Source organism: Quercus lobata, chromosome 2, assembly GCF_001633185.2.
Source record: "Quercus lobata isolate SW786 chromosome 2, ValleyOak3.0 Primary Assembly, whole genome shotgun sequence".
NCBI classification, from domain to species: domain Eukaryota; kingdom Viridiplantae; phylum Streptophyta; class Magnoliopsida; order Fagales; family Fagaceae; genus Quercus; species Quercus lobata.
The window spans coordinates 15330017-15357269 of NC_044905.1; the positions used below are offsets into that span (position 1 = coordinate 15330017).

The 27253-nt window shown below is 34.2% G+C and overlaps 3 protein-coding genes and 1 non-coding gene across 10 annotated transcripts; 2 read left to right on the top strand and 2 right to left on the bottom strand.

The window, feature by feature from the left end:
- The first annotated feature begins 4047 nt into the window (after positions 1–4047).
- Positions 4048–10772, top strand: LOC115974684 (monosaccharide-sensing protein 2-like). 7 transcript variants are annotated; one of them, XM_031095154.1, is made up of 7 exons: positions 4048–4354; positions 4847–5285; positions 5596–5713; positions 5996–6556; positions 7712–8658; positions 9594–9781; positions 10116–10770. In XM_031095154.1, exons 3-7 carry the CDS (start codon positions 5635–5637, stop codon positions 10558–10560), a joined length of 2220 nt encoding a protein of 739 aa, XP_030951014.1. In that variant the 5' UTR covers positions 4048–4354; positions 4847–5285; positions 5596–5634; the 3' UTR covers positions 10561–10770. The 7 variants fall into 7 exon arrangements, with proteins under 7 accessions (XP_030951014.1, XP_030951016.1, XP_030951013.1 ...); XM_031095156.1 differs by having other exon boundaries at positions 4852–5285; XM_031095153.1 differs by lacking the exon at positions 4048–4354 and adding an exon at positions 4523–4633.
- An 847-nt stretch (positions 10773–11619) lies between these two features.
- On the bottom strand, positions 11620–14394 carry LOC115974685 (protein MULTIPLE CHLOROPLAST DIVISION SITE 1). The gene is made up of 5 exons (XM_031095158.1): positions 14227–14394; positions 13891–14133; positions 13597–13763; positions 13132–13519; positions 11620–12134 (listed from the first exon to the last, which is right to left on the bottom strand). The coding sequence occupies exons 1-5, from the start codon at positions 14269–14271 to the stop codon at positions 11931–11933; spliced, it is 1047 nt and encodes a 348-aa protein (XP_030951018.1). The 5' UTR covers positions 14272–14394; the 3' UTR covers positions 11620–11930.
- An 84-nt stretch (positions 14395–14478) lies between these two features.
- On the top strand, positions 14479–14550 carry TRNAW-CCA. Its single transcript has one exon. It is a non-coding gene; the product is annotated as a tRNA-Trp (tRNA).
- A 9343-nt stretch (positions 14551–23893) lies between these two features.
- On the bottom strand, positions 23894–24922 carry LOC115977754 (RING-H2 finger protein ATL80). The gene has a single exon (XM_031099772.1). The coding sequence runs from the start codon at positions 24735–24737 to the stop codon at positions 24162–24164; it is 576 nt and encodes a 191-aa protein (XP_030955632.1). The 5' UTR covers positions 24738–24922; the 3' UTR covers positions 23894–24161.
- Between the last annotated feature and the right edge of the window lie 2331 nt (positions 24923–27253).

Genomic DNA, 27253 nt, shown 5'->3' on the forward strand with positions numbered 1-27253 from the left:
CAAACAACCTAGCCCTTTAAAAAATTTAAAACAAAATAATTTTGCCCATACTTAGATGCACACATAAAAAACACAAATAAATAAATAAAAATCATTAGCTGTTAAGCAACAGAGCCGAAGTTAGAGCTGCTACACACAACCAACAACAAAGCTGCCCCTTAACTTCAAGTCCTGGTTTCGTCCATGCTCCACAAATATAAATGCTTATGAGATGTGGAGGGTAAGGGTTAGAGTTTAAATGTCTAAGAATGAATTTTACACACATAGACACTTAAATTAAGTTAAAATAAAATTTTTATCCCGTATAAAAAAATAAAAAATAAAAAGTCCTCAATTGATGTAGCCAACCTTTTCCTATTTTTACGGAAAAGTCATAAGCTCCTCCTGGTACAAAATTAGTTGTTAATAATTAAAGAGCTGCACCAATCACATGCAATTGCAAAGGTGTTCGTATAGTTTATCTGAGAATTAGCATGTGAGAAAGTCAGAAAGAAACGTGCCACATGAAGATAGGGTCATGGTTTTGACAATCTTGGATTTTAGTGATTCTTGCATGGACCGTCATCTGGAAACGCACACACTCCAGTCCACTCCCAATGGTTTACGTAGAGAAATCGAAGAACCTTTTTTACACACGTACGTACACCCCCACGTTGCACCAACATTTAATTAGCTAATGGTCTCTCTCTTTGCAATACTACCTTTGACAGGTAGTTCTTCTCCTTCCAGAGTTCCAGTAAAGGGAAAGCATTTCAGTTTTTATTTTCTACGTTCTTTTTTTATAAAAGTAAAAAAAATAATACAATTGTACTCATATTTAAGAGAGAGAAGAGGAAGTCGGCAAGCGCAAATTATCACAGGCTAATAAAAAAATAATGTTAATATTGAGCTTATATGTAATGTGGTAGTTGAATAAGAAATTTAGAGTTTGATCTTCATCTATACTAAAAATCGATTGGTGTTTTGGTCTAATAATAAAAAGTTTTTATCAAGTGCCATAAGTTAAAACTCTCTTAAAAAAAAAAAAATTACAATTTGTTATGAAAAAATTGTAAATGTAGAATTACTCGTGGCTCATCTTTTATTCATTAATAAGAAAGAAAAAAAAAACAGGTCATCTTTTACTATTCAGTGGTTTCTTTAACAATATACATCCTTATAAAGATAGAGAGATATCCCAAAGGTGGGTATTATACTTCGAACTTTCAATTATTGTTGCCTAATTCTTACTAAAAACGAATCGTACTTACTACTAATTGATAGTTTTCTTATATTATACTTGCCCAAAAAAGTGTTCTTGTATTATCAAAATCATCGAATTAATTAAAATATAAAAGATCTGAAGATGATTGTGATTTATGAAATTCGTAGCGTGAAGATTATTCATTCCTCTTCTATTCCTAGAAGTATCTCTGATTGACTTCATAGTATTCCTAAAAATATTTCATTGTGAAAAAGGTACAAACAAAACTCAAAAAGTGACAAACATATTCAACTAGTAGAGAAGAGCCACTTGGCGTGGCAAATCTCCAGAGTGATTGACTTGAGTTCTCACCAGTCATGAATGCTCCAAGCATGTAATAAAACGTGTAAGATGTATGAAGGCTTTATCGTCACAATCGATTTTTATATGGTCATGAACTTTTTAAATTTTTTTTTTTAAATTATATAGCATAAACAATTAGATCAGAAAGATGTATCAGCTCTTTTTCTTACATTTTCCAAACCAGACTTTTTTTTAGCCATAATCTTTTTTACTTTTCACTTTCCATCCATAGCTGCATCCTCTTTATATTATTTGTATATATAGTTTATGAATCTAGGATTATGAGTTTGTTTTTGTATGCTGACCTTTTCTTCAGGGTCCAATGGTCATTTTCTTTTCTTCTAATGTCATTCATTGATCAAAACAATAATTTTTCTTTCCTAATTGTCAAAGGATGTCAGTTTCCAACTTATAAGGTACTAGGTATTATATTTATCTTTAATCTCAAAAAGGTAATAGGTATATACATTATACTCATGCATCATTTAGATGGAGAATTAGAAATGGTAAACAAGTAATGTTTCTGTTGATATGGTTTGGTAATTGGAATAACATCGCTTTCATTTGGGTTTAATCGTTATCAATTCTATTATGCACCAATTATAACTAAACATATATCTTTGTGAGATACGAATGGAGCATGAGCTTAATTTATTATGTAAAGTATATCCAAGAGTTCAAACAAGTGATTACAAAGTATAAGATGGTTAAATTAGGCAAAGACGTGAAGTGGACATATCCACCAAGAGTTAAGTATAAAATAAGCATGGACAGTGTGTTTATCAAGCATCAAAATGAGACTAGATTAATAGTGATAATTAGAAATGAAGGAGAAGAGTAGTTGCAGCTTTTGGTAAAAAGAAAAAAAAAATAATCATGGTAAATGATCATGCGGAAAAGGAGGCAAAGGTGGCATGAAGGGCAATAACTTTTGCAAGGAGAGGAATATTTGAGATCATCAATTTTATTATACACCAATCACAATATTGTTTTAACAAAGTTTGAGGAATGTTAGCAAGATAGACCTTGGGTTATGCAAGGTGTGATTGCTCTTAAATTAGCAAATCTAACTCTTGATTTATCAGATGGGCAAAGTGTATTTTTCTTCTAATATTTTTTATTTAACAAATTTTATAACATAAGAAAACATATATATCGTGGGACTTCCATCAAATTTTTGTGAGCATGGATATGATTTAAGATTTCTTCCTTACTCTTTTGGTAAGCGTTACAAATTTCTATGACTAAAAAACTCTTAAATGTTACATTTTCAATTTTTGGTTTCTAATTATAGTATATTGGAGACTAGTATTTTGGTTTGAACTAGTATATAAATTCCATCAATTAGTTGAGCCAGCCAAGTCCTTAATTGGATAAATCTTTTTAGTCAATGAGCGTGCTTAAATTAGCTATTATTTTGAAAGTGAATGATATACCTCACATTCTTTGAACACTATCACTATCTATGAATAAAAATTGTCAAAATCACCTAGTGAATGTATAGTGACTCAACTTAGAGAGAATTGCCATTATGTACCGGTGTAATTGGATTTTTCTAACATAATAATTAAAGGTTGTATACCACTGTCTAAACCTAGCGTGTCAAACCAGGATGACCGACAAAACTAAGAAAAAAAGAGAGGAAAGTAGTTGACAAGTGCATAACTAAGATAATTTGATCTGTCATTACACATATATAATTCCAAATCCTTCTATTTATCTTTCTGACCAAAAACATGTTTCTTGACTATAGTCTATAAGATTGTTTGGAAAAAGTATATTTGCATGTGGTAGTGTTAGTTACATATAGGAAAATGAAAATTTGTCCTTGATTTACAAATTATGCAGTAAAATGCCCATATTTTAAAATTATTTAGCAAAATATCCCTATTTTTTAAACTCGATTTTAAGAAAATTGAGTTAAAGGGTATAACTCAACATTAGTAATGTCAAGTTCTATGCATAATTTACCGCTTAAATTTTTTTGAAAATTTAAGTGTTCCACTTTAAAAATATATATAGAACTTGATTTTAAAAATATCGAGTTTTCCATAAAATTCAATTTTGTTAAATTTTTTTTTTTTGAGTAAACAATTTTGTTAAAATCAAGTTTTAAAAACCGTGGCATTTTGCTAAAAAATTTCAAAACAAAGACATTTGGCTGCATAATTTATAAATTAGGGACAATTTTCCATTTTACCCTAACAACTTTTATATGCCTTCACACACAAAGGTGAAAAATAACTCAAATAGTGAGTTTGAAGGCATGACGTGTGTGCAACAAATGTTACGGTTTTCCCATACATACTCTTAAGAGAGTGAGATAAACATAGGTTGGACTTGGGCAGAATGAAATGTGGAAGCCTCAACCTCTAGGGTCTGGAAAATCGTGGCCACAATAACAACAAATCTAATCCGAAACACGATATCGGCTTTTTAAAACTAGTATTCTAATTGGTTCAAAATACTGTGCACAACTCACGCAATTCTTTCGTTTGACATGCAAAAATAATTTCATAATTTTTTTCTTTTTTCAAGTCTCTTAGCGATGTACAAAACGAGCTTGAGCATACAAATAATTTGCAAGCTGGACCTGGACTTTCATTACTGTCATCACTAATATTCATATTCTTTGCAATACTTGAATACGAGTCTGACTTTTCTATTTTGATTGATAAAAAGATTGGACAAACGGGGTTTACAGAAAAAAAAAGACAAAAATCGGTGCCAAAGAGACTCTGTATTGCCATTTGCAAGTGCAGAAAATGATAATACGTACAAAATGCCAGGTCACGGACCCATTACCAGGTACAATTATTTCCATCTTCTTCAATCTTTCATAAATAATAATAGGGAAATGTTTTTTTTTGAGATAATAATAGGGAAATGTTAATAGGGAAAAGAAACAAAATTTACTAACTATAATATAGTGATTCTCAAAAAAAAAAAAAAAAAAAAAAAAAAAAATCCTATACTATAGTGGCTCTGGATCAGTTAAGACCGTTTGGAAGCCAAAGATCAGTAGGTTCCAGTCGCAAACTCTGACACACACAAAGACTTTCTTTCTCTCTCTATGTCTCTCAAAAGGTAAACTTTGAACTAAACAAAAAAATTTATTTTTATTAGTTTAAAAACTTGCTTATGGAAAGCTATAAACTTCTTATTTTTTGGGCACATTCATATATCGTTTTTAGTATTACAGATATTCTTGAATTTGTTCATAATGTTTTATTGTCTGAAAGTACAAAGGTTTTTCTAGTTCTGAGGTCTAAATGAGTTTGATGAATCTGTTTTTGCCAGAATAGCCCGATATTTGTGCGAGTGTTGATGAGTCAGCACTGGAGTGAGAGTGGGTCAGAGAGCGAAGAGTTGAATTTGAAGGACTTTGAAGGGTTGTTGGCAAAGCTGCCTAAGTAGTTGTCTTCCTCTTCTTGAAACTTGGATCTCCATCTGGGAAATTAATATTTTTCTATCTATTATTACAGCAATATCTTTTGTCCCCATACACAGATTCCATTCAAGAACTCAGTTTGTTCACAGAGCTAATGGTATTTACATCTATTTTTTCCTTATATACTAGGAAAGACTAGAGTGGCACAAAGCTGTACTCTTTAACGGTTACTTCTCTTTCTCTCTTTCTTCCAAATTGCCCCTTTTTCTTCTTAGTCTTGGGGGTATTCGAAAATCACTCCATTTCTCTCTCTCTCTCTCTCTCTTAAGCCTGGCCTATTTCCATTTGGTAAGGAATTAGATTGATCTGAATTTTCGTGTTGTTGATGTTGATGGGTGTTCTAGTTTATTCTTTATTGTTCTTTATTGAATGGTTACTATTGATTTGGGATATGGGTGTGCTGGCATTTTAAATTTATAGTGAATTCATGGTGGTCGTGTACTCTGCTTATGGCCTTGACTTCTGGGACATGGGAATGCAATCCCATTGGCTCTCTTGTCGTGAGAAGGGGTTACTGATGAGTGTATTAGATCTGGTTCAGTGTTGGGAATCGTTGGTTGTTTAATTTATGTGATCTGGGTTTTTATATCTGTCACAGGTTAGTCCTAGATTGGGGATTTGATTCATTGGTGTAAAGATGAATGGAGCTGTGCTAGTGGCTGTAGCTGCTGCAATTGGTAACTTTTTGCAAGGATGGGATAATGCTACAATTGCTGGTACTTCCTGAATTTATTTGCTTTCTATATTTTTTTGAATGTGAATCTAGAAAGCTTCCTTCCTTAATTCATGTTTTGAGAGTTAGGTGTGCAATGAAATTTAACTTAACTGGAATTTACTATTGATGGTAGTTGAATTTGTTTCATGGTCTCCAAACATTGCATTTAATTCTGTTTCTTTGTATTCTTTTCAATTTGGTCCCCATTTGGTGCTGAATGCCCTCATTCAAATGCTTAACTGTGAAAAGGTATGCTTCTGATATCTGAATTGTTTATCTTAAGGGGCTATTGTTTACATAACGGACGACCTTGATTTGCAAACTACCGTAGAAGGGCTTGTGGTGGCTATGTCGCTTATTGGAGCCACAGTTATTACAACATTCTCAGGACCCGTATCTGATTGGCTTGGTCGGCGTCCAATGCTTATAATCTCATCAGTGCTATACTTTATAAGTGGTTTGGTAATGTTGTGGTCACCCAACGTCTATGTCCTATTACTTGCAAGGCTTTTAGATGGATTTGGAATTGGTCTTGCAGTTACTCTTGCCCCGGTGTATATATCTGAGACTGCCCCACCAGAGATAAGGGGTCGGTTAAATACTCTTCCACAATTCACAGGTTCAGGTGGTATGTTTTTATCATATTGTATGGTTTTTGGGATGTCACTGACGACCTCACCCAGCTGGAGGATGATGCTTGGAATTCTTTCCATTCCCTCTTTCCTATATTTTGTACTAGCAGTATTTTACTTGCCTGAATCTCCTCGGTGGCTTGTGAGTAAAGGAAAGATGACTCAGGCAGAAAAGGTTCTCCAGAGATTGCGTGGCAGAGAAGATGTTTCAGGTTCTTTCTTTATTGCAAGTTAATTATTTGTAGTTGAAGGCCCCCCTGCTTGTTTTTGTGGATCCACTTGGTTGCCTACACTCTGATGTTGAATCATGAATGGTGTGCATAATCATCTCAAATAATTTTTCATATAACTAGTTCATGCAAGTTGATCATTCAATTAAAGATAACAAAGGCTTTATACATTTTCTTTAGTTGGCATTCAAAGAGTTCCAAAATATTGCTTTCAACATTAGTGATATGAGAATTTGTAAATAAGGTTTGCTTCTTATAAATGGGTCATTGTTGTTTACCGTCAGTTGTATTTATGGAGTGATATTAACTATTTGACTTTAAGAAATTTCTGAGGACACGTTTCTTGGATTGCTGATGAGAAATAGATGCATAATAATGAATTTGATGCTATCATTTTGAATCTAAAGTGACAGAATTAGGAATAGTAACTTAAAAAAGAAGTCCCTCAAGATCCTTATTAAAAAAATGTTTACATGCAACTGATTCATAAATATCTCAAACTCTCTCCTTACATTCAAGATGCACAAGATTGTCAAAAATATGTTAAATTTTATAAATTGACTGTCTTAACATATTATGTTTGTTAAAATTGGAACCATCGAGGTCAATGTGGAAATTTTTGGGATATGTTACAAAAGTTATGGCATTATCAGATAAACAGCAGAGAAATTTGTTTCTGGGCAGGATTCTTCTATAACTTTCCAAGAGATTTTCCATAAATCTAATGGTTGGAAGGCATAAAATCATTATTTTCTGAACGGAAGAGAGTTTGATATTAGCTATGACCTAAAGAAGCAATCTTAAATGAGCTTATGTGCTTGTACCATAACCATGTCCTAGATAGTCATCGTTTGGCACAATAAGTTGTCTCTTTCCTCCATTGTTAAATGAGTAACTTTTTTCCCCCTCCTCTTTTTCTCCTTACATCGTGTTCCATATAAACATCCCAGTTACTGTGTTTACTGTTAAAGGAAAAAAAAAAAAAAAATTATGAGCCTTGCTTGTTAAGCACCATATTGCATTAAAATCTATGAAAACAGAAGTTTCAGGGCTATCTGAAACATTCTTTATGATATAATTTAATTGTCTGTGACTAATTTATCATACTGATCTTGCTGAGGCATCTTTGAACCACAGGTGAGATGGCTTTGCTGGTTGAAGGTCTTGGACTTGGGGGCGAAACATCTATAGAAGAATACATAATAGGCCCTGCTGATGAACTTGCTGATGGTCAGGAGCCAACTGCTGATAAAGACACAGTCAGATTATACGGACCTGAAGAAGGCCTCCAATGGGATGCCAAACCTGTCACTGGACTGAGTTCACTTGGCCTTGCCTCCCGCCAGGGAAGCATGGTGAACCAAAGTATGCCACTCATGGACCCTCTTGTGACTCTGTTTGGTAGTGTCCATGAAAACCTCCCTGAGTCAGGAAGTACGCGTAGCATGCTTTTTCCTAATTTTGGCAGCATGTTCAGCACCGCAGAGCCACCGGTTAAAACTGATCGATGGGATGAAGAGAGCCAGCATAGAGAAGGTGAGGAGTACATGTCAGAGGCTGGTGGGGAAGACTCTGATGACAATCTACATAGTCCGTTGATCTCTCGTCAAACAACCAGCTTGGAAAAGGACATGGTCGCCCCTACTTCCCATGGCAGTGTACTGAGCATGAGGCACCACAGCAGTCTCATGCAAGGAACAGGGGAAACAGTTAGTAGTACAGGTATTGGTGGTGGCTGGCAGTTGGCATGGCAATGGACTGAGAGAGAAGGTGAGGATGGAAAGAAGGAAGGAGGATTTAAAAGGATTTATTTGCATCAGGAGGGAGGTCCTGGAACCCGACGCGGGTCCCTAGTTTCACTTCCTGGCGGAGATGTTCCAGCGGAAGGCGAGTATATCCAGGCTGCTGCTCTAGTAAGCCAGCCTGCTCTTTATACCAAGGAGCTTATGGAGCAGCATCCAGTTGGACCAGCAATGGTCCACCCAGCTGAAACTGCTTCAAAAGGACCAATTTGGGCTGCTCTTCGTCAACCAGGGGTTAAGCGTGCATTGTTTGTCGGAATTGGAATTCAGTTACTTCAGCAGGTAGTACCTGTTTATATATAATTTATTTTTATTGCTCTACTTAATCTTTAAATGATTAACACTGTTCTGATCCATGTGAATGGATTACTCTAGTTTTCTTTCTCGTGCTTCTTCTTTTTAAACCCTTTCTTTTCTTTTGTCAGTTCTTTCATGATGATTTACCCATTTGTTAACTGCTTGAGAGGCCCAATCTGGGCTAGTCCTCTCAAACCAGTAGTTAAGCATGCGGTTTATGATAGGTTGGAATACAGGTTTCTTTTGCAGGTTGTAATTGGATATCTATTATGTTAATTGATTAACTTATATTACTCTAATACCTTTCAATAAATAAAAAAAAACTTATATTTCTCTACTACTTTTGCTCCTGGTAAGTCAATGTAAAAGCTGTGACCCAGTTGGCACAGATTCAGTCCATGCATGTCTTTTGAATTAATTTTCATTCTTTTTCTTTTATTTTTATGATCCTCTCTTTCATGTTTCCTGATTGGGGTTTCCCTGTATCTTAAATTTAAAGTGGTGGTTTCCACTTTTCAAGTCACAAAATCTTTGGAAGGAACAGAGAATTTGACCTAAGTCATTCTTAAACCTACCATAACCAGTGAGCTCTTACCACTTTGAATTTTTGTCAATTTGGATATAGCTAAAGAATCATTATGCAGAAACTTTCTGAAGAAATGATGGTTATAGTCACATTTATTTCATGTGATAAAGTTTTTAACTACATTTCATCTGTGGCATCCATGCAGTTGCTGTTCTACTCACATTTTGCATTATTTTTTCTCATTTCTTCCTTAGCTTCCTTTAACTCGTTGGATTTTGTATTTAAAATTTGGGAATTCTTCTTCTCGTTTTCCTTGCATGAAAATTCTCTGTTTGGTCAATTGAGTTATAATGATTTATGTGATAACTAAGTTTTTTTCTATATGCATGTGCAGTTTTCTGGAATAAATGGGGTTCTCTACTACACTCCTCAAATTCTAGAAGATGCAGGTGTCGAAGTACTTCTTGCAGACTTGGGCCTTACTTCAGAGTCTGCATCGTTCCTTATTAGTGCATTCACAACCTTGTTGATGCTTCCTTGTATTATTTTAGGCATGAGGCTCATGGATTCTGCTGGCAGAAGGTGAATTTTTTTTTTTTCCCTTTTTATTTTATGATTTTTACTTTGTCACTTATAACTATGTTGGGAATCATTAAATCCAAGATCCTCTTTTTCTTACATGCTTAAATATTTTCCCTAAATAGTAACAGACAATGACACTCTTTTTATGCCTTACCTATCTAGTTAGAGACAACACAGTTTATTTGCTGAACTGCACTTGCTTGCATCCATATTTCTTATTGCCTCAGTTCTGTTATATTCGTCCTTGTTACATTTCTAGGCATATGATAATTGTCATATGTAACTTTCGTGAATTATACTCTCATGATTAGAACTAATAAAACCCGTTCTGCAGGAAGCTATTACTCACTACAATTCCAGTGCTGGTAGTGTCGCTCATCATTCTAGTATTTTCCCAACTTGTCACAATAAGCACTGTTGTTAATGCAGCACTCTCCACCGCTTGTGTTGTGATCTATTTCTGCGTCTTTGTCACGGCCTATGGGCCAATTCCTAATATACTCTGCTCTGAGATCTTCCCTACAAGAGTTCGAGGCCTCTGCATTGCTATTTGTGCCCTGGTGTACTGGATTTCAGACATCATAGTCACTTACACATTGCCAGTACTGCTTGAAGTAATTGGCCTTGGTGGTATCTTTGGCATTTACGCTGTTGTGTGTGTCATCTCCTGGATATTCATCTATTTAAAGGTTCCAGAAACAAAAGGCATGCCCCTCGAGGTCATTACTGAGATGTTTGCTGTTGGTGCTAGCCAAGCTGCTGCTGCGAAGAGCAAGTGATTGAATTCTTTCAACAGATTTAGCCACTTTTTGGCTGTATCAGCTGCTGAAGATGTCATCAATCTTCCGTTTGGAAATTTTTGCTTCTTGTGGTTGCATTATGAATGAAAATATTCTTCTAATTCAAACTCGTTGAAAAAATTTTGCCTTATAGCATGATTATTTATTGGAGACTTCTAATAAAGAGCATAGCTGATATAGTTTGATGTCCATTGGTAGCCAACCTGGTCTTTCATGTAATAATACTATAATAGCGATACCATTTCATGTACTAATAGCGATACCAATTTTTTTTTTCATGTTTTTTTAAATCAGCTAGTTTCGTTATAATGATTTAAGGGAGCAACACTTCCAAAAAATGTGACTCGTCTGGGTTTAACCTGTTGAACATCAACCCCCCTGGCCTAAGCACCTGTAATTAGGAATCCGAGTTTAACAACCATCAAGCGTTAGATAGTACCCTCTTTCTTGAGGAATATTGGATTCTCTGTTTTCCATTTGTGTTTAAATTTTCTTTCTAGTATTAGCTAGCTAGATTTTCACCCAAGGGTTGACATGTTCTCAAAAAACTACTGGCATTTTTATTTTTATTTTTATTTTTTCCAGGTTTTCAGCATCTCTCTCTCTTAACTTGTAGAGGAATGAGGAATATCTAATCTCATTGAACTCCAACCTCATCTTCCTTTCTAAAAGAAACAATTCCATCATCTGCCAAACCGAAGGAAACATATTTGATGAAAATAACATGCATCAACCATTCAACCTGACATTGGCTGTCAGTTAGTCAGGTAGAAATTATAGGTTTGGTTGAATCTTCATTTTGGCGTCTTCATCACCCAAATGACCAAAAAAGGTTTCAATAGTTAAATTAGTTCAAATCCAACTATTTTCACACATTCACCACCTACTAGTATGAAAAAGTTATCTCATGAGATTAGCCTATGAAGCACCTCGCTCTCACATTTGGTGGGCCCCCAGACGTGTGATCCACATGGAAGAGGTGTGCTCCATACACTGGTCTCATAAGATAGTTTTTCCATCAGTACACACAAATATGAGAGAGAGAGAGGGATTTACATGCAGTCAATACAGAAACCATGTGTACAACAGATTTTATGCAGTAAGGCTATCTATGGAAAAACATTGCAATCTACGTAGAATAAACTGAAATAAGTAGACTTTCTATTTACAATCCAGCCTTCGCTTTTCAACTTGAATATCAGAGATGGACGTTGTTAAAATTCAAAATTTAGAAGCAAATTCATACCAATATCTGGATATGTATTTCGTAAAACTCAGGAATCCCATGTTTGCTGCAGAACATGTCTCTTTGACAGATGACAGTAGCATTCCTAGAAGCCAGATGTAACTTACAGTTTCTGCGTTTCCTCTGAGGATGAATTGCTTTCAACTGAAATTGGGGCAGGATCTGATGTGGGGGGCATAGAGTCACTGGTTTGATTATTAAAGGAACTCTGTTCTACTTGCTCACGAGACCTTGGATGTTCCTTGAATGGTCTCTCAAAATCTTTAGCATTTCTGGGATCTATCATTAAATTATTGAGTTTTTGCTCCTGCAAACAAAAAAGAATTTTCAGAGAGCAATATGGGGGTGACATTTTATGCCCTACAGTCCTAGTAATCAACTGCTTGTCAATTTCAAGTACACAAAAACATGACTTAGAATAAATACAAGTTCATTCAAGTTCCTAGGCTAATTAAACAACTTCTATTCCTTGGTCAATTATACAAATGGATGGATGCAGGGTAGATAGAGCCGTAAGTTGAGATAGCTGCATGGAAACATGCTTAGACTTTGAAAAAATTGCCTAAGGTAGTAAGGTGTCAAAGTTAAAACAACCTATTTCAACCACCTTGTCAATAGAAGGTGCCAGCTTGGAAAATATAAGCACTAACAAAGATACATTTATGGAACTCTAGCCTGAAACATGGATCCATTACCAATTGCAATTACTCAAATCAGCGTAAGCCTCACTTCAGAAGAAAGTTGATGACATGAAGGATTCAATTATCCCAGCACAACAGATTTGAAAACATCTCACATTTTTCAGTGTGTTTGAATTGTCCATTTAATAACATGGTAAATTCAAGTGCTCTCGAATCATCCTTATTTTCTACCATTTAACTATCTAAGGTGAGAACCATTATTTGTTTGATTTATGATAGTTCTGCCGGAACCAATATATCATGCCTTGATCTGAAGGCATCACTGTTGGCATCAACATTGGTGTTAAGAATCCAACCCCAATCAGATGAGTTAAATACGGGAACTGTCATATCTCCTGTATTTGGCAACATCATCTACATGTAAAACTAAACTCAACAGAGTCTTCAGCCAGACTTAAGGTTGGCTACAAGTACCCCAATTTTGTAGGACCAGATTTGGTAATGGCCATTTTGGCCCTACCTTGATATCGTTCAACTACATCAAGGTCTGCAAATTCCAAGACACTGGATGTTTTATTCAGATGTAATAAAGCTATTGTGCATGGAGATATTTCCCCCGTTTCTAGTAGTAAACATAGTTGCATCTCAGTACTTAGTACTTACACTTTGTAGTGCTTCAAGCTTTCTCTGCATTGCCTCATGCTCAGCTTTAATACGAAATGGAACACCATGCTTTTGATAAACATTATTCTGTGCTAAGTCTTCATCAATGTCACTAGCTGTCGTTGCAAAAGGATGATTAGCAGGAATCCACCGAATTGTATCAGGATCAACATCAGCAGGTACCGATTCCCCTTCTTTAAGGAACACTGTCGGCCTCTTCCACTGGTACGCCCGTGACCTCCTTTTTTGATGGATGGCTTGTTCCTCTTCCGTCAGAGTAACCGGGGCTAAACGATAAACCTTTCCACACATTTCAACAGTCGAATTGCTCTTCCCAACCTTCACCATCGGATTATTGAACGGGTCTTCATACTTGAGAGGCCTCGAGCTGCATCAAAAAGAGTATGTTATCACTAAAAACTCGGAAACCAAATCTAACACCGGGTTTAAGGATTGGGATCATACATGCCTCTTCTATCAGACCTCAGCTGCCCACGTCTAACGAGATCAGCTACAGAACCAGGAGTTCTATGCCTCAACTTCCTCGCCGCATATACTCTTACAGCAATGACCAACAATGCAATTGCAATACATAACCCTATTGCCAGATTACTCCCACCATATCTATTCATCTTAGACCAAAAAATGAAATGCCCATAAATTCATACATAAATATAAACGACATAACATACAAATCTATTCACTATATTCAAAACAACAACTTTGTTGCAACGAAAAAAAAAAAGAAATCTTTTTTACCACGAAAACGAGGGGAGGGAAAGAGTTGATTGTTCCGTGCAATTTGGAGAGTTGGTCTTTTACAGCGACGGTGATTGTCTGAGTCTTAACCGCCGGTTCATCTGGGTCACTCGGAGAACCGGAATAAGCTCCCAGTACAAATTTCCGGTTCAGCTGCTTGCTACTACCACTTATGAAACGAAATTCCGGTCTGAGTTTCACAAAATTCAAATGGGTCTGATGCTTTGAAACCCAAATTGAAGGCTACAATAACCAAATTTAATTAGAAATAATTAAACCCTGAAATATTTGTAAATAATAATAATAAGGCAATGAATGAAACAGAAAGAGATATACCTGGAGAGAAATGGGATGGAATTGAAGAGTCCAAATTGAAGCCATTTAGGATTGTTAATTTGGAATTCAAAGATCTCATATATATAAAATGTGTTAGGGTCTTTTGTGAAGATTACAGATCCCACTCAGCTCCAGGAGGAGTTGTTCTTCCTGTTGTTTGAGACTAGAATTGAGAGGGTTAACGAAAAGCACATATCATATGCTCCAAAATTATGGTTTAAATGTTAATTATTTGTGTAAACTGTCAGTTGTGGATCCGTGGCGCAATGGTAGCGCGTCTGACTCCAGATCAGAAGGTTGCGTGTTCGATTCACGTCGGGTTCAATTCCCATTTTATTTTTTGTTTAGAATTTGTTTTTCTAAAACGACGTCGTATTCTATTGGGTAGAATGAGAAGTTTTCGTGCGCGCTTGGAGCCTAAGACGACGTCGTATTCGATTGGGTAAATGAGAAGTTTCAATTTCCAAGCCCAATTGAAAACAGAAAGTTATAGATTTTTTGACTCATCAGTAAAAGCCCAAAATAGTTTTCTTCTAGCATACTATGGCCTACGTGAAAACAAGAAATCCTAGCACGACCAAAGTTTCCTAGTAATTTGATATATACCTTTTAACTGAAAGATAAATTACACCCTCCAAAGTCCTTAGTAGCAGTAATTTGTTCCTATAAAAAAATTTTAGTTATTTGATATATATATATTCTTTTACTAAAATAGAAATTACACCCTTAACGATTTTGATTTTAATCCATAATATATAGAATTTTTTTAATTTGAATGCCCAACATTTAAGACTGTTTAGCAATATTGTCAATTTATCCAATCTTATTTTAACATACCACATTAGTAAATAAATAAAAAATATTCTTCTCAAAAAAAAATTATAGTAAATAAAAAACAAGCATTTAAGCAACAAAAAAAAAAAAAAAAAAAACAAAACAAAACAAAATTCAGCTGGCAATCCCATCCTTCTCTATCTTTTCCACCCCGTTTTTCAACTCCAATGTAGGGGATCTTGTCCACTGCTCCACCATTATTTACTATTTTTCATTGGACGCTTCTCTCTTATCTTAACTTAGCAAAAAAATATCCCTTGACACTCATTCCATTATCAAGGCAAGGCTAAGTATAGTGCTCTCACTATGAACTCTTCTGGCTTCATTATGGGTGCTTCTCATACTATCAACACTCTTGTTCATTACGAAAATCAAAGTGCTATCCATATTGTCTAGAATGATGTCTTTCATAAGCACTCTTAGCACATTGAGATTGACTATCACTTCATTCACCATCACTTTTAGTAAGGCATTAATCTTTACTTACTTTACGTCTTTTTTACAAACTAACTTGCTTATGTGTTCACGAAATCTCATCAACTAAATGTCTCCTTTTCATCTCTAAACTCAAGATGACTTCCTCCACACCACCTCTAGTTTGAGGGGATGTTATCATACACCATATATTATATCTTGTATTATAGATGTGTATTTCATATATATCACATCCCTAACTAAGCTAAAATCAAGGATCATCACTTTGTCCTTGATTTTAGTCTTAGTCAAGGCTTTTATGTTTGATATACTTTCTATAGCCTATATAATCAGACATTCTTCGTGTATTTGATCCTACAAATTTTCACATGATATAAAGTTTACTCTCTCATTCTCTCATATGTTCTTACTTTCAACAAAGATGAAGATTTAATTGGCTCACTTAAGTTGGAAATATAAAATGATTAACAAAAACAAAAATATAAAATGAGTTTAAGAACGAGCTCACAAAGAGTAAGAACATTTGTACGAGAAGAAAAGAACAGTACAACAGTGTTCTAATCAAGAAAGAAATAATAACTTTGATGGTTAAATATTTTTATGGTATTTTAAATAAATCATTGACTTAGCGAAATTATAATAAAATAACGGACAAAGTTTAGCTACAAAATTAGTTGTAATCTTAGACTACAAACTTACTTAATATCTTTTTATTGGAGGTGAATTTTGGCAAATCTACTATTGGATTACATCTTCTTCTTATATCTTCCATACTTGCAAAATTTCAAGAAAATTAAAAATCAATAGCTATGTCATTAATAAATTTTTTAAATTTTAAGTTACTGTAATTTAAAATTATGCACAAAATATAAGCTTATAGATCATATAGTGAATGATATTCGATTGACACAAAGTTTAACATGTATATTAAGGGCGTAAAGAACATGCAATTCAATGGTTAGATTTTCAAAATATGTTATATTATTTATTTATTTGAATGGGTTTGTAACTTTAAGTTACAGCCAATTTTGTAGCTAAATTTTGTCATAAAATAACAAGTTAGCTTACAACAAAAGCTAACCCTTAACAAGCTAAACCAAATGGTCATAAACAACTATAAAAGCCTAGAAAGGAGAGGAAAAATAAAATACCCAAGGTAAAACTAATCCTGATTCGCATGCGCGAGACGAGATGAATAAGTATAAGACACGCATCTGATATAGATAAGGCTCAAATCTACCTAGGCTTTATATCTTAAGATATCAAAAGAGATCTGCAATAATTTATAAACACTTCTTACTAACGAGAGACTCACAACAAAGACCAAAGTGTTATTTTTATTTTTATTTTATAAACTTCAATGTTTATTTCAAAACTACCTTACAAGCGGACTCTATGACAACTAGTAGATTGTGATTATAATAACAGAAAGGCAGAAAAGACTCTATGGAGAACCTAGTAGTAACATGTGCTGCAGTGTTACACTCCCTCTTGATCCAATAGAAACAGCAACAATAAAAAATTATAAAAAATAATCATCAAAAAAATTATCAAAAAAATTATCAAAAATAATCATAAAAAATTATCAGCAACAATAATCATCTAAAAAAAAAAAAAAACAGCAACAATAAAAAAGGACTCAGCATAACATGAAATATTACTAATAATGTCACTGATAGACCAATTTAGAGAAGAGTTTGGAGATGAAAGGGGATCAAAGCAAGCTTTTGCATCACCCTCAAAGATAACTTGACTCCATCTTTCAATCTGTGCAAGTTGAACTGCCTAAAGAATGGCATGGGCTTCAGCTTGGAGGGCTGAGCAGAGGGGATGTGTACTTGTCATCTTGTCCACACCAACAACTTACACATGTACCATTTGTCAATGGATAGCCACAGTTCACCTGGTACAATGAAAAGATAAAAAAGCTGGATCCATGTGCACTGAGTACGAATTAATTTTACTATAAAGTCATAGAGCCAAGAAAGATGTATACACTTTAATCCTCCTAAGCAGTTCTAAGTTTTTCTTTGCTCAGTAAATAAATAAAACAGTCTATGTTTTTCTTTGCAAAGGCAAATCCAAATCAAGAAAGAAATAATAACTTTGAGAGTAAATGTTATGATGGTGTGTTAAATAAGCCACTAACTTAGTCAGATAATAATAAAGTAACACGTTAGCTTACAAAGAAAGTTAACTTCCAATAGACTAAACTAAACAATCATAAACAACTATAAAAGCCCCAAAAATAAAAAAAAAAGGTGAACAAAAAAACACCCAAAGTAAAAGTGAAATGGATTCACATGTGCAAGATGGAACGGGATAGGGCGAGATATAGATAAGATAAATCCCGCCGTAGGTCTTATATCTTAAGATATCAAAAGAGTTCTATAATAGTTTATAGTCACTCCTTACCAATGTGGGTCACACCAAAGACAAAAGTTTTGAAAACTTATCCACACCAAATAACTTATACACATGTACCATGAGCCTCCTTTGTCAATGGATAGCCACAGCTCAAATGGTACAATTAAAAGGTAAAAAAGCTGGCTCCATGTGCACTGTGTACGAAATAATTATACTATTAAATTCTTAGAGCCAAGAAAGATTTATACAATTAATCCTCCAAAGCAGTTCTATCACTTCTATGTTTTTCTTTGCAAAGGCAGATCCAAAGCCAATGCAGAGCTTGTCCACATAGATAGATACTATATTTGTAAAGCCCCTTTTACTTTAATTTCACCTTTACATATGATATCAGTTCATGTACTACTCAATGCATCAAGTCCTGGAAATACAACTCCAAAGTCAAAGAAACCAGATCAAATTAAACTTGAAATTTCACAAATACCACATTAACCTCAATCGCTAGCTTGTCACCATTTCCTTCCATATAAGTAACTACAACAATGCAGTAATACAATACATTTGGGTGTGAAATGAAATGTTTCAAGTCCCCCTAATTTTTAAACCCAGCAAAGCCCAAAATTGTTTTCTTTCTGATTCATGATGAGGACAATCCATTGAATCCAATCCTAGTATCTGGGCAACTGGTGCCTTCAGGAATATTTTCCAGAGTGGTCATTAAAAAACTTAAATTATACAAAATTTAATAAAAATAGAACTTCATATATTGACCATAAAAAAAAATAAAAAAAAACACATACACACACAAAGACATAAGTCTTACAATTTCCTTTATGAATTTTCTTATTTTGAAATCTTTATATAATAGTTTCATTATCAATGCTGCAAATTATATCTTTATCAAAATTTTATTTTCATAAAAATTTTCTTTTCAAAATTTTAGTTTCATAAAAATTTTCTTAGGCTTTTGCTACAACTCTCTCTAAACAAATTAACATGGTTACATATTTTGAAAATTTAAATGTTAAATTGTATGTTCTTTATGTTCTTAAAACATATGTCAAATTTTATGTCAATCAAAAGTTATTTAATATTTAATCTATAAACTTATTTTTTATTTATAATTTTAGACAACAAAAATTTAAAATTTAAAGATTTGAGTGATAACATAACTATTAATATTTGATCTTTTTGAAATTTTGCAAGTATAGAGGATTTAAGGGAAAAAAAAATTTAATCCAATGGTAAATTTGCCAAAATTTACATCCAATAAAAAAATATTAAGTGGAGTTATAGTCTTAATCTACAACCAAGTTTACAACTAAATTTTGTCCAAAGCACAATTATGTTGAGCCTAAACAAATTTAGAGTGGTCCCAAATATTTTTTTTAAGAATTAAAAATTTTAAAATTTTTAAAATTTATATATAATAATTAATTTTTTTCCAAGTCAGGGTGGTCCTGTGACCACCCTGCACTTTACGCGGAGCCGCCAGTGACCAAAGTTTTGTAGAAATTTGGATCCTTTTTATCTCTTTGTCACCTTTTAAAAAGAAAGATAAAGGAGCTAATCACAAGTCACATAGTGGCCATTAAGCACAATTTTCCTCATTCGTGGGAGGTCATTTGCGTTACCTGGCCTTTTGGTATTTGATATGCACTGAGTGATTAGTATAAGCCACTTGTTTGCTTTCTTCTCGGCACACTCTCTTCTGGCCTCACTAGATTTTGTGCTATAATGCTATTGGCAGTATAGCCTTAATGGGTTAGGTGTGGCACCTGAAATGTGCGAGTAACAGTGTGTATACAAGCACTTGGCCTGTTTAGTGTGTTGACCCTTTTTTTCTTTTTCTTTTTTTTTTTTTTTTTTAGAGAAAGTTGCACACAAAGAAATAAGTTAATGAACCAAAAGAGAAGCCAAATCAAACAAGCTAACCGTGTTGGTTTTGGTTTTAGTCTATTTTCATTAGTTTATAACACTAAGCTAAGTATATATAGTTATATATTGTACGGTGATAATAACTACCAACTATGGTTGTACTCAAGAAAATATATGTGATGTTTTTTTGTGAAAGAAGAAAAGAAAATATATACAATGTAAGAGATTCCATGGGCATGTCATGCTTATGAACAATAAAATCTCAAAAAAATTTCAAAATAAGCTAAGATGTGAATCTATCATAGATCAAAATAAAATAAAAAGTATATCCTGACCCATCAAAACACAAAACAAGAGTGTTGAGAAAATATTGTGAGATTTTTTATTTTTCTAAATATTTTCTTTATTGTGAACTTTTTTTTTTTTTTGGTATAATAATAATATATTGTGATCTTCAACTTAATAGAGGAAAAATTCTATTTTTATTTTTTTACAATTAAGCGCGCGGATAATATGGATGGTTAGAATAGGAGAAGAATTGCAAATCCTCTTTTTGGTGTTCACATTGTTGAAGGAAAACAAATATATACCGAAATGAGCTCTCTAGTATATTTGCAAATTGAGAGTGGAAGGTGACGATGAAATTAAACATGCAAGCTGCGTGTAGTGATCTAAAAATATGGGGAAACAAAGGGGGAAAGGAAAACACCAAAACTCATTAAAGGCCTTTTTCCCGGCTCATAAGATTTGCATGCTCTCTTTACGTGATTTATGTAAATCTATGTCTCTCTTTATTTCAACTCGTAGCCATTCTTTTCTTTTCTTTTCTTTTCTTTTCATTTCTTAAAAGAAAATAGAAATTCTCTTTTCCTAAACAGTACTATATATAATAGATGTATATATAATGGGTTCAAATTGTCGCAATCAAACACACCATTGTCATTGATAGTGGGAGTTGAGGAGCACAGCCACCATAACAGTAATGTGTAGAATTATTAAACAATGAAAAGGTGTAGTAAGTAGTAACCCACAAGATTTTCTGGAAAATATATTGAGCTTGAAAAAGTTGTGCTTTGTTGATATCACTTTTGTAGTAGTATTATCAGAATCATAATTGTACACATGACCCCCACTTAATTGGTTATTCCCGTACTTAGGTGACCCACCCAATTATTTTATTTGACGGTCTAAAGACAAAGGAATAAATGGTTTTTTCAATAAAGAAATATTAACTATTATCTCGAATAAGTTATTGGTCTTACACTATCTTCGTTAGGACTTAGGTCAGGACAACTGGACAAGAATGGAGAATTGGAGATAATGGTTTTTTTGAATAATGAATCGCTTTTAAAGATCATGAAGCAAAGTATATTTACCAATAGTATATTTTTTGTTGAATTATGTTATTAATTTATTAATTGTTGTTAGTTAGTGCGTGACTATATATAATATAATAAGAACAAGTTTGCTTCTCGATGAACTCAATCAACCAACCCAATATTGCTAAATAAGGCACTAACTACGTTATACATTAGCCTATCTCCCAATTTCCAATGTAATGGCCATTGTGAAAAGCCTTTTCCTAATTCATAGTGACATTTTTTCTTTTGTATTTTTCCTGATAGTTTTTCCACTTTGGCCGTTCTCAAATGTCGACACCCTAAACGGAAATGTACTTTATAAATATAATCCTAAAGGTTGGACTTGGAATGGACATGTTCGATAATGACTCTCTTAATCTAACTCCTAAATCTTAGCTTCCATAATCCACATTAATTACCGTATTATGAATTATGGGTCTTTATGTGGGTGTTTTTGTTTTCTTTACATCTCCTTCTGTTTGAATTTTGATGCGGGCGGAAGAAGAAATTGATGAAATTTTGATATATGCAACTATCAATATTACAGATTAATTTTTTAATCAATATACTTAGTCATTTAGAGTATCTATTAACTTTTTTCTTATTATATATAAAGTTAGTATTATTGTTGCTACTTGCTAAGAGTTACTCGAATCGGAAATAGAAGCAAAGGGCTCTAGTCTCCCACTCACCACTCGAGACTAGCCCCTAGAAATTCCAATTGAATAGAACAACGCCGCCGCTGATTTTTAGAGCTCAACTTGTCAAAACAATTAAATAAGAACAAGAAGTTCATGAGTCGGAAATTGGTGGTGGGAGTAAAAGGAAATGTTGACATTATAGACAAACCCTTAGTTAGTGGGTTCCTTTCAAAACGTTAGGTGGATTCCTTTGCTTTGGGTCCCCCATACATTGTTCTTGATTCCATGGCCCACACTAAATTAAATCACACATAGGTGCTCTTCCCATGGCTGGGTGTAGGAGCAATCATTTCCCATCAATATATGCTTACTTTTTTCTTCGTTTTGCTTTTGGGTTGGGGTGTTGGGGTCATGTTACCATCGTTACTAGAAGCTTACATTAAATTTTCAAGAATCGAATCTAATTAATAAGATTAGAAAAAGCTTTTTCATGTGAATTCTCACCCCGTTGCAGAAGGGTAGAGCCATAGAGATTTATGCAAAAGCCAATTTTTTAAAATTTCAAATAAGCTTCTCTTCCATTTCAATTAAATAAAGTTTGGGTTGGGCTGAAAAAGCCAGGGCATCTGTGTTTGGCTTTTTTTTTTTTTTTTTTTTTTGCATGCGTTTGTGAGACTTACTGTTACTGTTCATGCACTGTTCATAAATAGTAATCACAAAGTTTGACTTTTCTCACTCTTTTCAACAAATCAGTGCATACCGTTTATTATTTACAGAACCACAAATTTCACTTTTCAGCAACTTTTTCATTAAAAATGAGTCCCACGGTACTATCTACACATTTAAAAATTATTTTGTTACAGTGTTTTTCAGTTTTCAATTTTAGTTTTTAGTTTTCAGTTTTATCCAAACGAACCCTTAGAATCTTTTAATTTTTAGTGTCTTTTGATTTGTTTTTCTTTATTGGGAGAATATGAATTTGAAGTTCTCTTTCTCCGACCATTGTAGCTATTAAACTATAAAAATAAATGAAGTTTCAAGTTTTTCCGACTAAGAAAAATAAAATAGAGTATCAGATTAAAAGAAATTCAATTACATGTACAAAGTTGCAAATTTATCGACGTTAACTAGGAGAAAGTATATCATGTTTCGGTAATATCAACTCAGTATCTGTTTTGATATTTCCTACCCAATAAATGAGTGACACATGTTTCAAAAAATCATATCAGACTATTCCAATAAATGATTAATTTATCTTCCCGATAATATAGAAGATTGTGATTAATTTATTAGAGTAGTCTGATGTGATTTTTTGAAACAGGTGTCACTCATTTATTAGGAAGGAAATATCAAAACAGATGCTAAGTTGGTATTACCGAAACACAATATACTTTCTTGTTAACTAGAGATGTGCATAAGTAGGATTGAGTCAAGTTGGAAGGTTTTTTAATCGAACCCGACCATGTCGAGTTGAGAATTTTTTAACCCAAACCAACCCAACCCACATTGATCAGGTTGAGTTGATTTGGGTAAAAAAACTAATTTTTCTTCAATTATTTATAAATTTTTTACAATTAACTATTATGATCTATATAATATTCTTAAATTATATACCAAATTTCCAAATTCATCAAAATTAATTCTAAATATCAAAACCAATAAAATTATGAAAAAAAATTTTAAATAACAAAAAAAAAAAAAACTTATATTCAAGATGAGTTAGGTTATACATGATGAGTTGAAAAAACTATCAATATGAAGTTTAAAATAAAATTCCAATCTAACCCGATTCACCGGCCCACAAAAACCAATTAGAAATGTCGGGATAGGTTGGGTCGTTTTTGTCGAATTAATAATGGATTTGATGCACTCTCTTGACGGCTGACATTGACAGACAAATTATTATTATTATTATTATTATTTAGTATTTCTTTTTAACACAGCTGTAGTCGGTTAAAACACGAATTGGAATTGGGAATACGTTCCTTCCCTAAATCAGTCAACAACCACGGTGCCAGCGTTAACAAATGGTAACAATTTCTTTATTAAAACAAAGCTCTGATTAGCTGTAAAGTTAGGTTGTCTTGTGTTGCAAGAAGTTCCAACGTCCAACTCATTTTTTCCTTTATTATAATTTGTGAGCTAAAAGCAGATAATTACATCATAATTCTTTCATTAATTTAACAATTTGAAACCTTTTTAGTACATAAATTATAACAAGTAGTAATTACATGCATACACCAAATCTAATTTTACAGAGGAATTCATAATCATCCAAACCCACCTTAATTTTCCTTTTCCAACACAACCACTATAAATACTAAGAAAGTAAAAAAACAGAAAGAAAGTTTTAAAAAAAAAAAAAAAAAATTTAATTTTGGAGAAATTAAATTCAATCCCCTAGTTGGGGAGTAGGGGTCTAGGGCAAGAACCTATAAGCATCATCTTGAGGATGTGGGTCCTTGAATCTGGGGTCAGGTTGAGGTGCAACGCACTTGTGACACGTGGCGACGACGAGGATCTGACGGCAGGAAGGGCATGAGGAGTGGGACCCAAGCCAGGTCTCGATGCACGCCACGTGGAAGCCATGGCTACACTGAGGGAGTACGAGGATCTGGTCTCCGGTGGCGAACTCGGACAAGCAGATCGCGCACTCGGAGGAGAACTTGGAGGCCGAGTCGGCCGTGAAGGTCAGCTTCGGGAGAGACTTTAGGATCTTCTTTTTCAACCCCTTGTTGGCCAGAGATGTAGACGGAGGAACGAAGGTCGGTATCGCTGCAGCTTGTGGTGGTGATTGGGTTGTGGTTGTTGTTGTGGAGGAGGAGGAGAGGCGGCGGAGCCAGGCGCAGCGAGCTACGGCGATGAGACCCAACACACAAATTAAAGCGCAGAGGAGAGCTGCGAGGATTACCACGAAGTCTGAGTCGACCGTTACCGGTTCGACTGACTCGGGCGACGATGTCACGTCGTTAAGGAATCTCAGAGTACGAGTCATGTGAAAGAAACAGAGAGAGAGAGAGAGTTCAGAGGTTGTTTGTTTGTTTTCTGTTAAGGAGAGAGAGAGAGAGAGAGAGAGAGAGAGTGTGTGTGTTGGCGCGTGTGTAATGTTTTACGTATATGTGTGTATGTAATGTTAAGTACTAGTTTATGATTTTATTTATAGTAGTTTGATAGTGAGTCAGTAAGTGTAGTAGTGACTTGTTTCTCAAAAAAAAAAGTGTAGTAGTGACTTTTAGTTTAGTAAGGTTATTGTTTTATTTTTTAATTTATTTTGACTCCAGTTCCTGTTTTTGGTCCAATTAATTTATTATGATTTATGACCCTACTATTGCTACTTTCTCTTGTGGAATAAGAATAGGAAAAAAGTTTAATTTATTTGGAATTATTTTTCTTTATTAAAAATACGGTAATCGAATAGACCATTTATATATAGTTTTAATTATATAACTTTTTTAATTAGCTATTTAAGTGTTTTTAAAAACAATCGTATGTATTTCTTAAATAATGCATACTTCCAAACTAATTTAAAACTTTATGTATAAGAATATTATTAAGCCAGAGTTGTTCACACTTTTTCTATCATTTTTTAAGTTTTACTTATTCCAACAAGAAAAAGGGTCTTAATTTTTTTTTTTTTTTTTTTTTTTTTACTACGTGGAATCTGCTTAATGGTTATTACATGTTTACCCATCTGTCCAAAAAAGTGGAGGAAGAAAAAATGGACATGACATCTTCAATTAACTCCAAAGGAATGTAGATTTTATGAGATATTTCAAGATTTCCTTTTTTTGAAATTATTTTATATTGTATGGTTCTCTGTGAAGGAAGATAATTTTTTATTGTATATAAAATATTCAACATAAATTCTTCCAACATTAGTGACATAAGCCCAGTCAAATAGACCTAGAGAATAATGTGAAGAATATAAAAATTTTAATTAATTTTGTATAGTAACTCTTAATTGTATAGTATATAGTAATATATTAAAGTGAAAGTCCAATCAAGAATCCAAAATTGATTTAATTACACTCTAATTTTGGGTCAAGTATTCTTTTAAAGACTCTAATATTAAATGCCAAGTGTTTGTGCGTGTGTATATATATAATCTTAGTATCTTTAGATTTTAAATGGACATCAATTTCATACCAAGTGTTCTTATTCCAAGGGAAAGAATTTGCCGCAACCTTGTATGCAGCAATTACTACATATAAGGTAAGGTGGCAATGAAAAAGAAGTGACATCAAATCATGGGTTAAGCTGGTTGTAGCAAATCATCTTCCTATTAATGTGTGTTAATTATATTTAGATACAAATACATGTATCTAAACTTAAAAATATATAAAAATACTCAATTTGAATTTATTATGGTTCTACATAATACTATAAATGTGTAGAGTATATTACCTATTGGATAGAAGCATTATAAGTTAGTTTGGTAAGGTTTTTTTTTTTTTTTTTTAAGGAAAAGTTAGCTTGGTAAGTTAGGATTAAACTACTTTTATTTAGATCTACTATTTTATTAATACCAATCATAATATACAAGCTGTAAGGACGCGATTCGTGGCGGACCGTAACAGTGTCGGGTTCGCACGTGAAAAGGCCCCTAACAACATCATTTGTAGAGCGTGGGTTTAGAAGGTTAGGCCTTGATCGATAGGCGGTGGGTTTTTCGCGGTGTTCGTACCAGTTTAAGTTTTCCTACACCCCTGGAGTCTTTCTCCTGAAGGTGGGCTGGGAGGCTCTGGTTTTTGGCCATTTTTCCCAACCCCTTCTTTAGGTTACTTATTTTTCCTTTTATACTCGCCTGCGTCCACTGTCCTTCGCCCACGTATAGGGTCAACCTTTCCAAAATTGATACTTGTCCCATCAGCCCATATTCAAAGTCGTTGGGGGTGGTTGTAAAAGCCTAAGACTGCGGCTCTGTCAAGTTCAGAGCATTGAATGACAGTGAGAGCAGCTTTCCCTGGATATTTTAGATCTTTCGTCCTGATTTCGGTCCTATACCGTTTTTACCCTTCCTTCAGGGGGGGGAACTTTGGGTCTGCCGAGGACTGAGCCGTCCTCGGCGATATCCACAGGTTATTTTGTCGAGCTTGGGCCATAGCCCTCCTCGGCTTGGGCCTTCGGATTTTCCCCAGGTAGATGGGCCTGGCCCGTAAATCATTTGGGCCCCACAATAGCCCCTCAAAACCCGGCTGTCCAACCTCTTGGTTGGAAATGGGGGTTTTGGTGATGCCAAACCTCTTCCTACGGCCCAATCAATTTGGCCTTTTAATAATGCTGGCGGCTCCTCATCTGTCCAAGAAACACGCCGGTCTATGAGGCAGCCTTTTGATTTCGCGCTTGATGCGCTCTTATCGTTTGGGTATCCCAAAACGTGCTTTTAATGACCACTATTTACGAGACTGCTTTAATTCGGCGGTTTGTTTTGATGGGGTGGAGAAACGGAACCGGCATGTTCGTGTTGGCAGATTCCTTTGGATATCTGATCCTATTAAATGTCTCCCGCTC

Excerpts from the sequence above, each read along its gene's own strand:
- LOC115974685 (XM_031095158.1), bottom strand. The coding sequence starts at position 14,271 with ATGGCTTCAATTTGGACTCTTCAATTCCATCCCATTTCTCTCCAG. Across the intron at positions 14,134-14,226 it reads TCCATCCCATTTCTCTCCAG|CCTTCAATTTGGGTTTCAAA; the intron begins GTATATCTCTTT and ends TGGTTATTGTAG. Across the intron at positions 13,520-13,596 it reads AGGTCTGATAGAAGAGGCAT|CTCGAGGCCTCTCAAGTATG; the intron begins GTATGATCCCAA and ends TTTTTGATGCAG.
- LOC115974684 (XM_031095154.1), top strand. The coding sequence starts at position 5,635 with ATGAATGGAGCTGTGCTAGTGGCTGTAGCTGCTGCAATTGGTAACTTT. Across the intron at positions 8,659-9,593 it reads GAATTCAGTTACTTCAGCAG|TTTTCTGGAATAAATGGGGT; the intron begins GTAGTACCTGTT and ends ATGCATGTGCAG. Across the intron at positions 9,782-10,115 it reads ATGGATTCTGCTGGCAGAAG|GAAGCTATTACTCACTACAA; the intron begins GTGAATTTTTTT and ends CCCGTTCTGCAG.
- LOC115977754 (XM_031099772.1), bottom strand. The coding sequence starts at position 24,737 with ATGACTCGTACTCTGAGATTCCTTAACGACGTGACATCGTCGCCCGAG.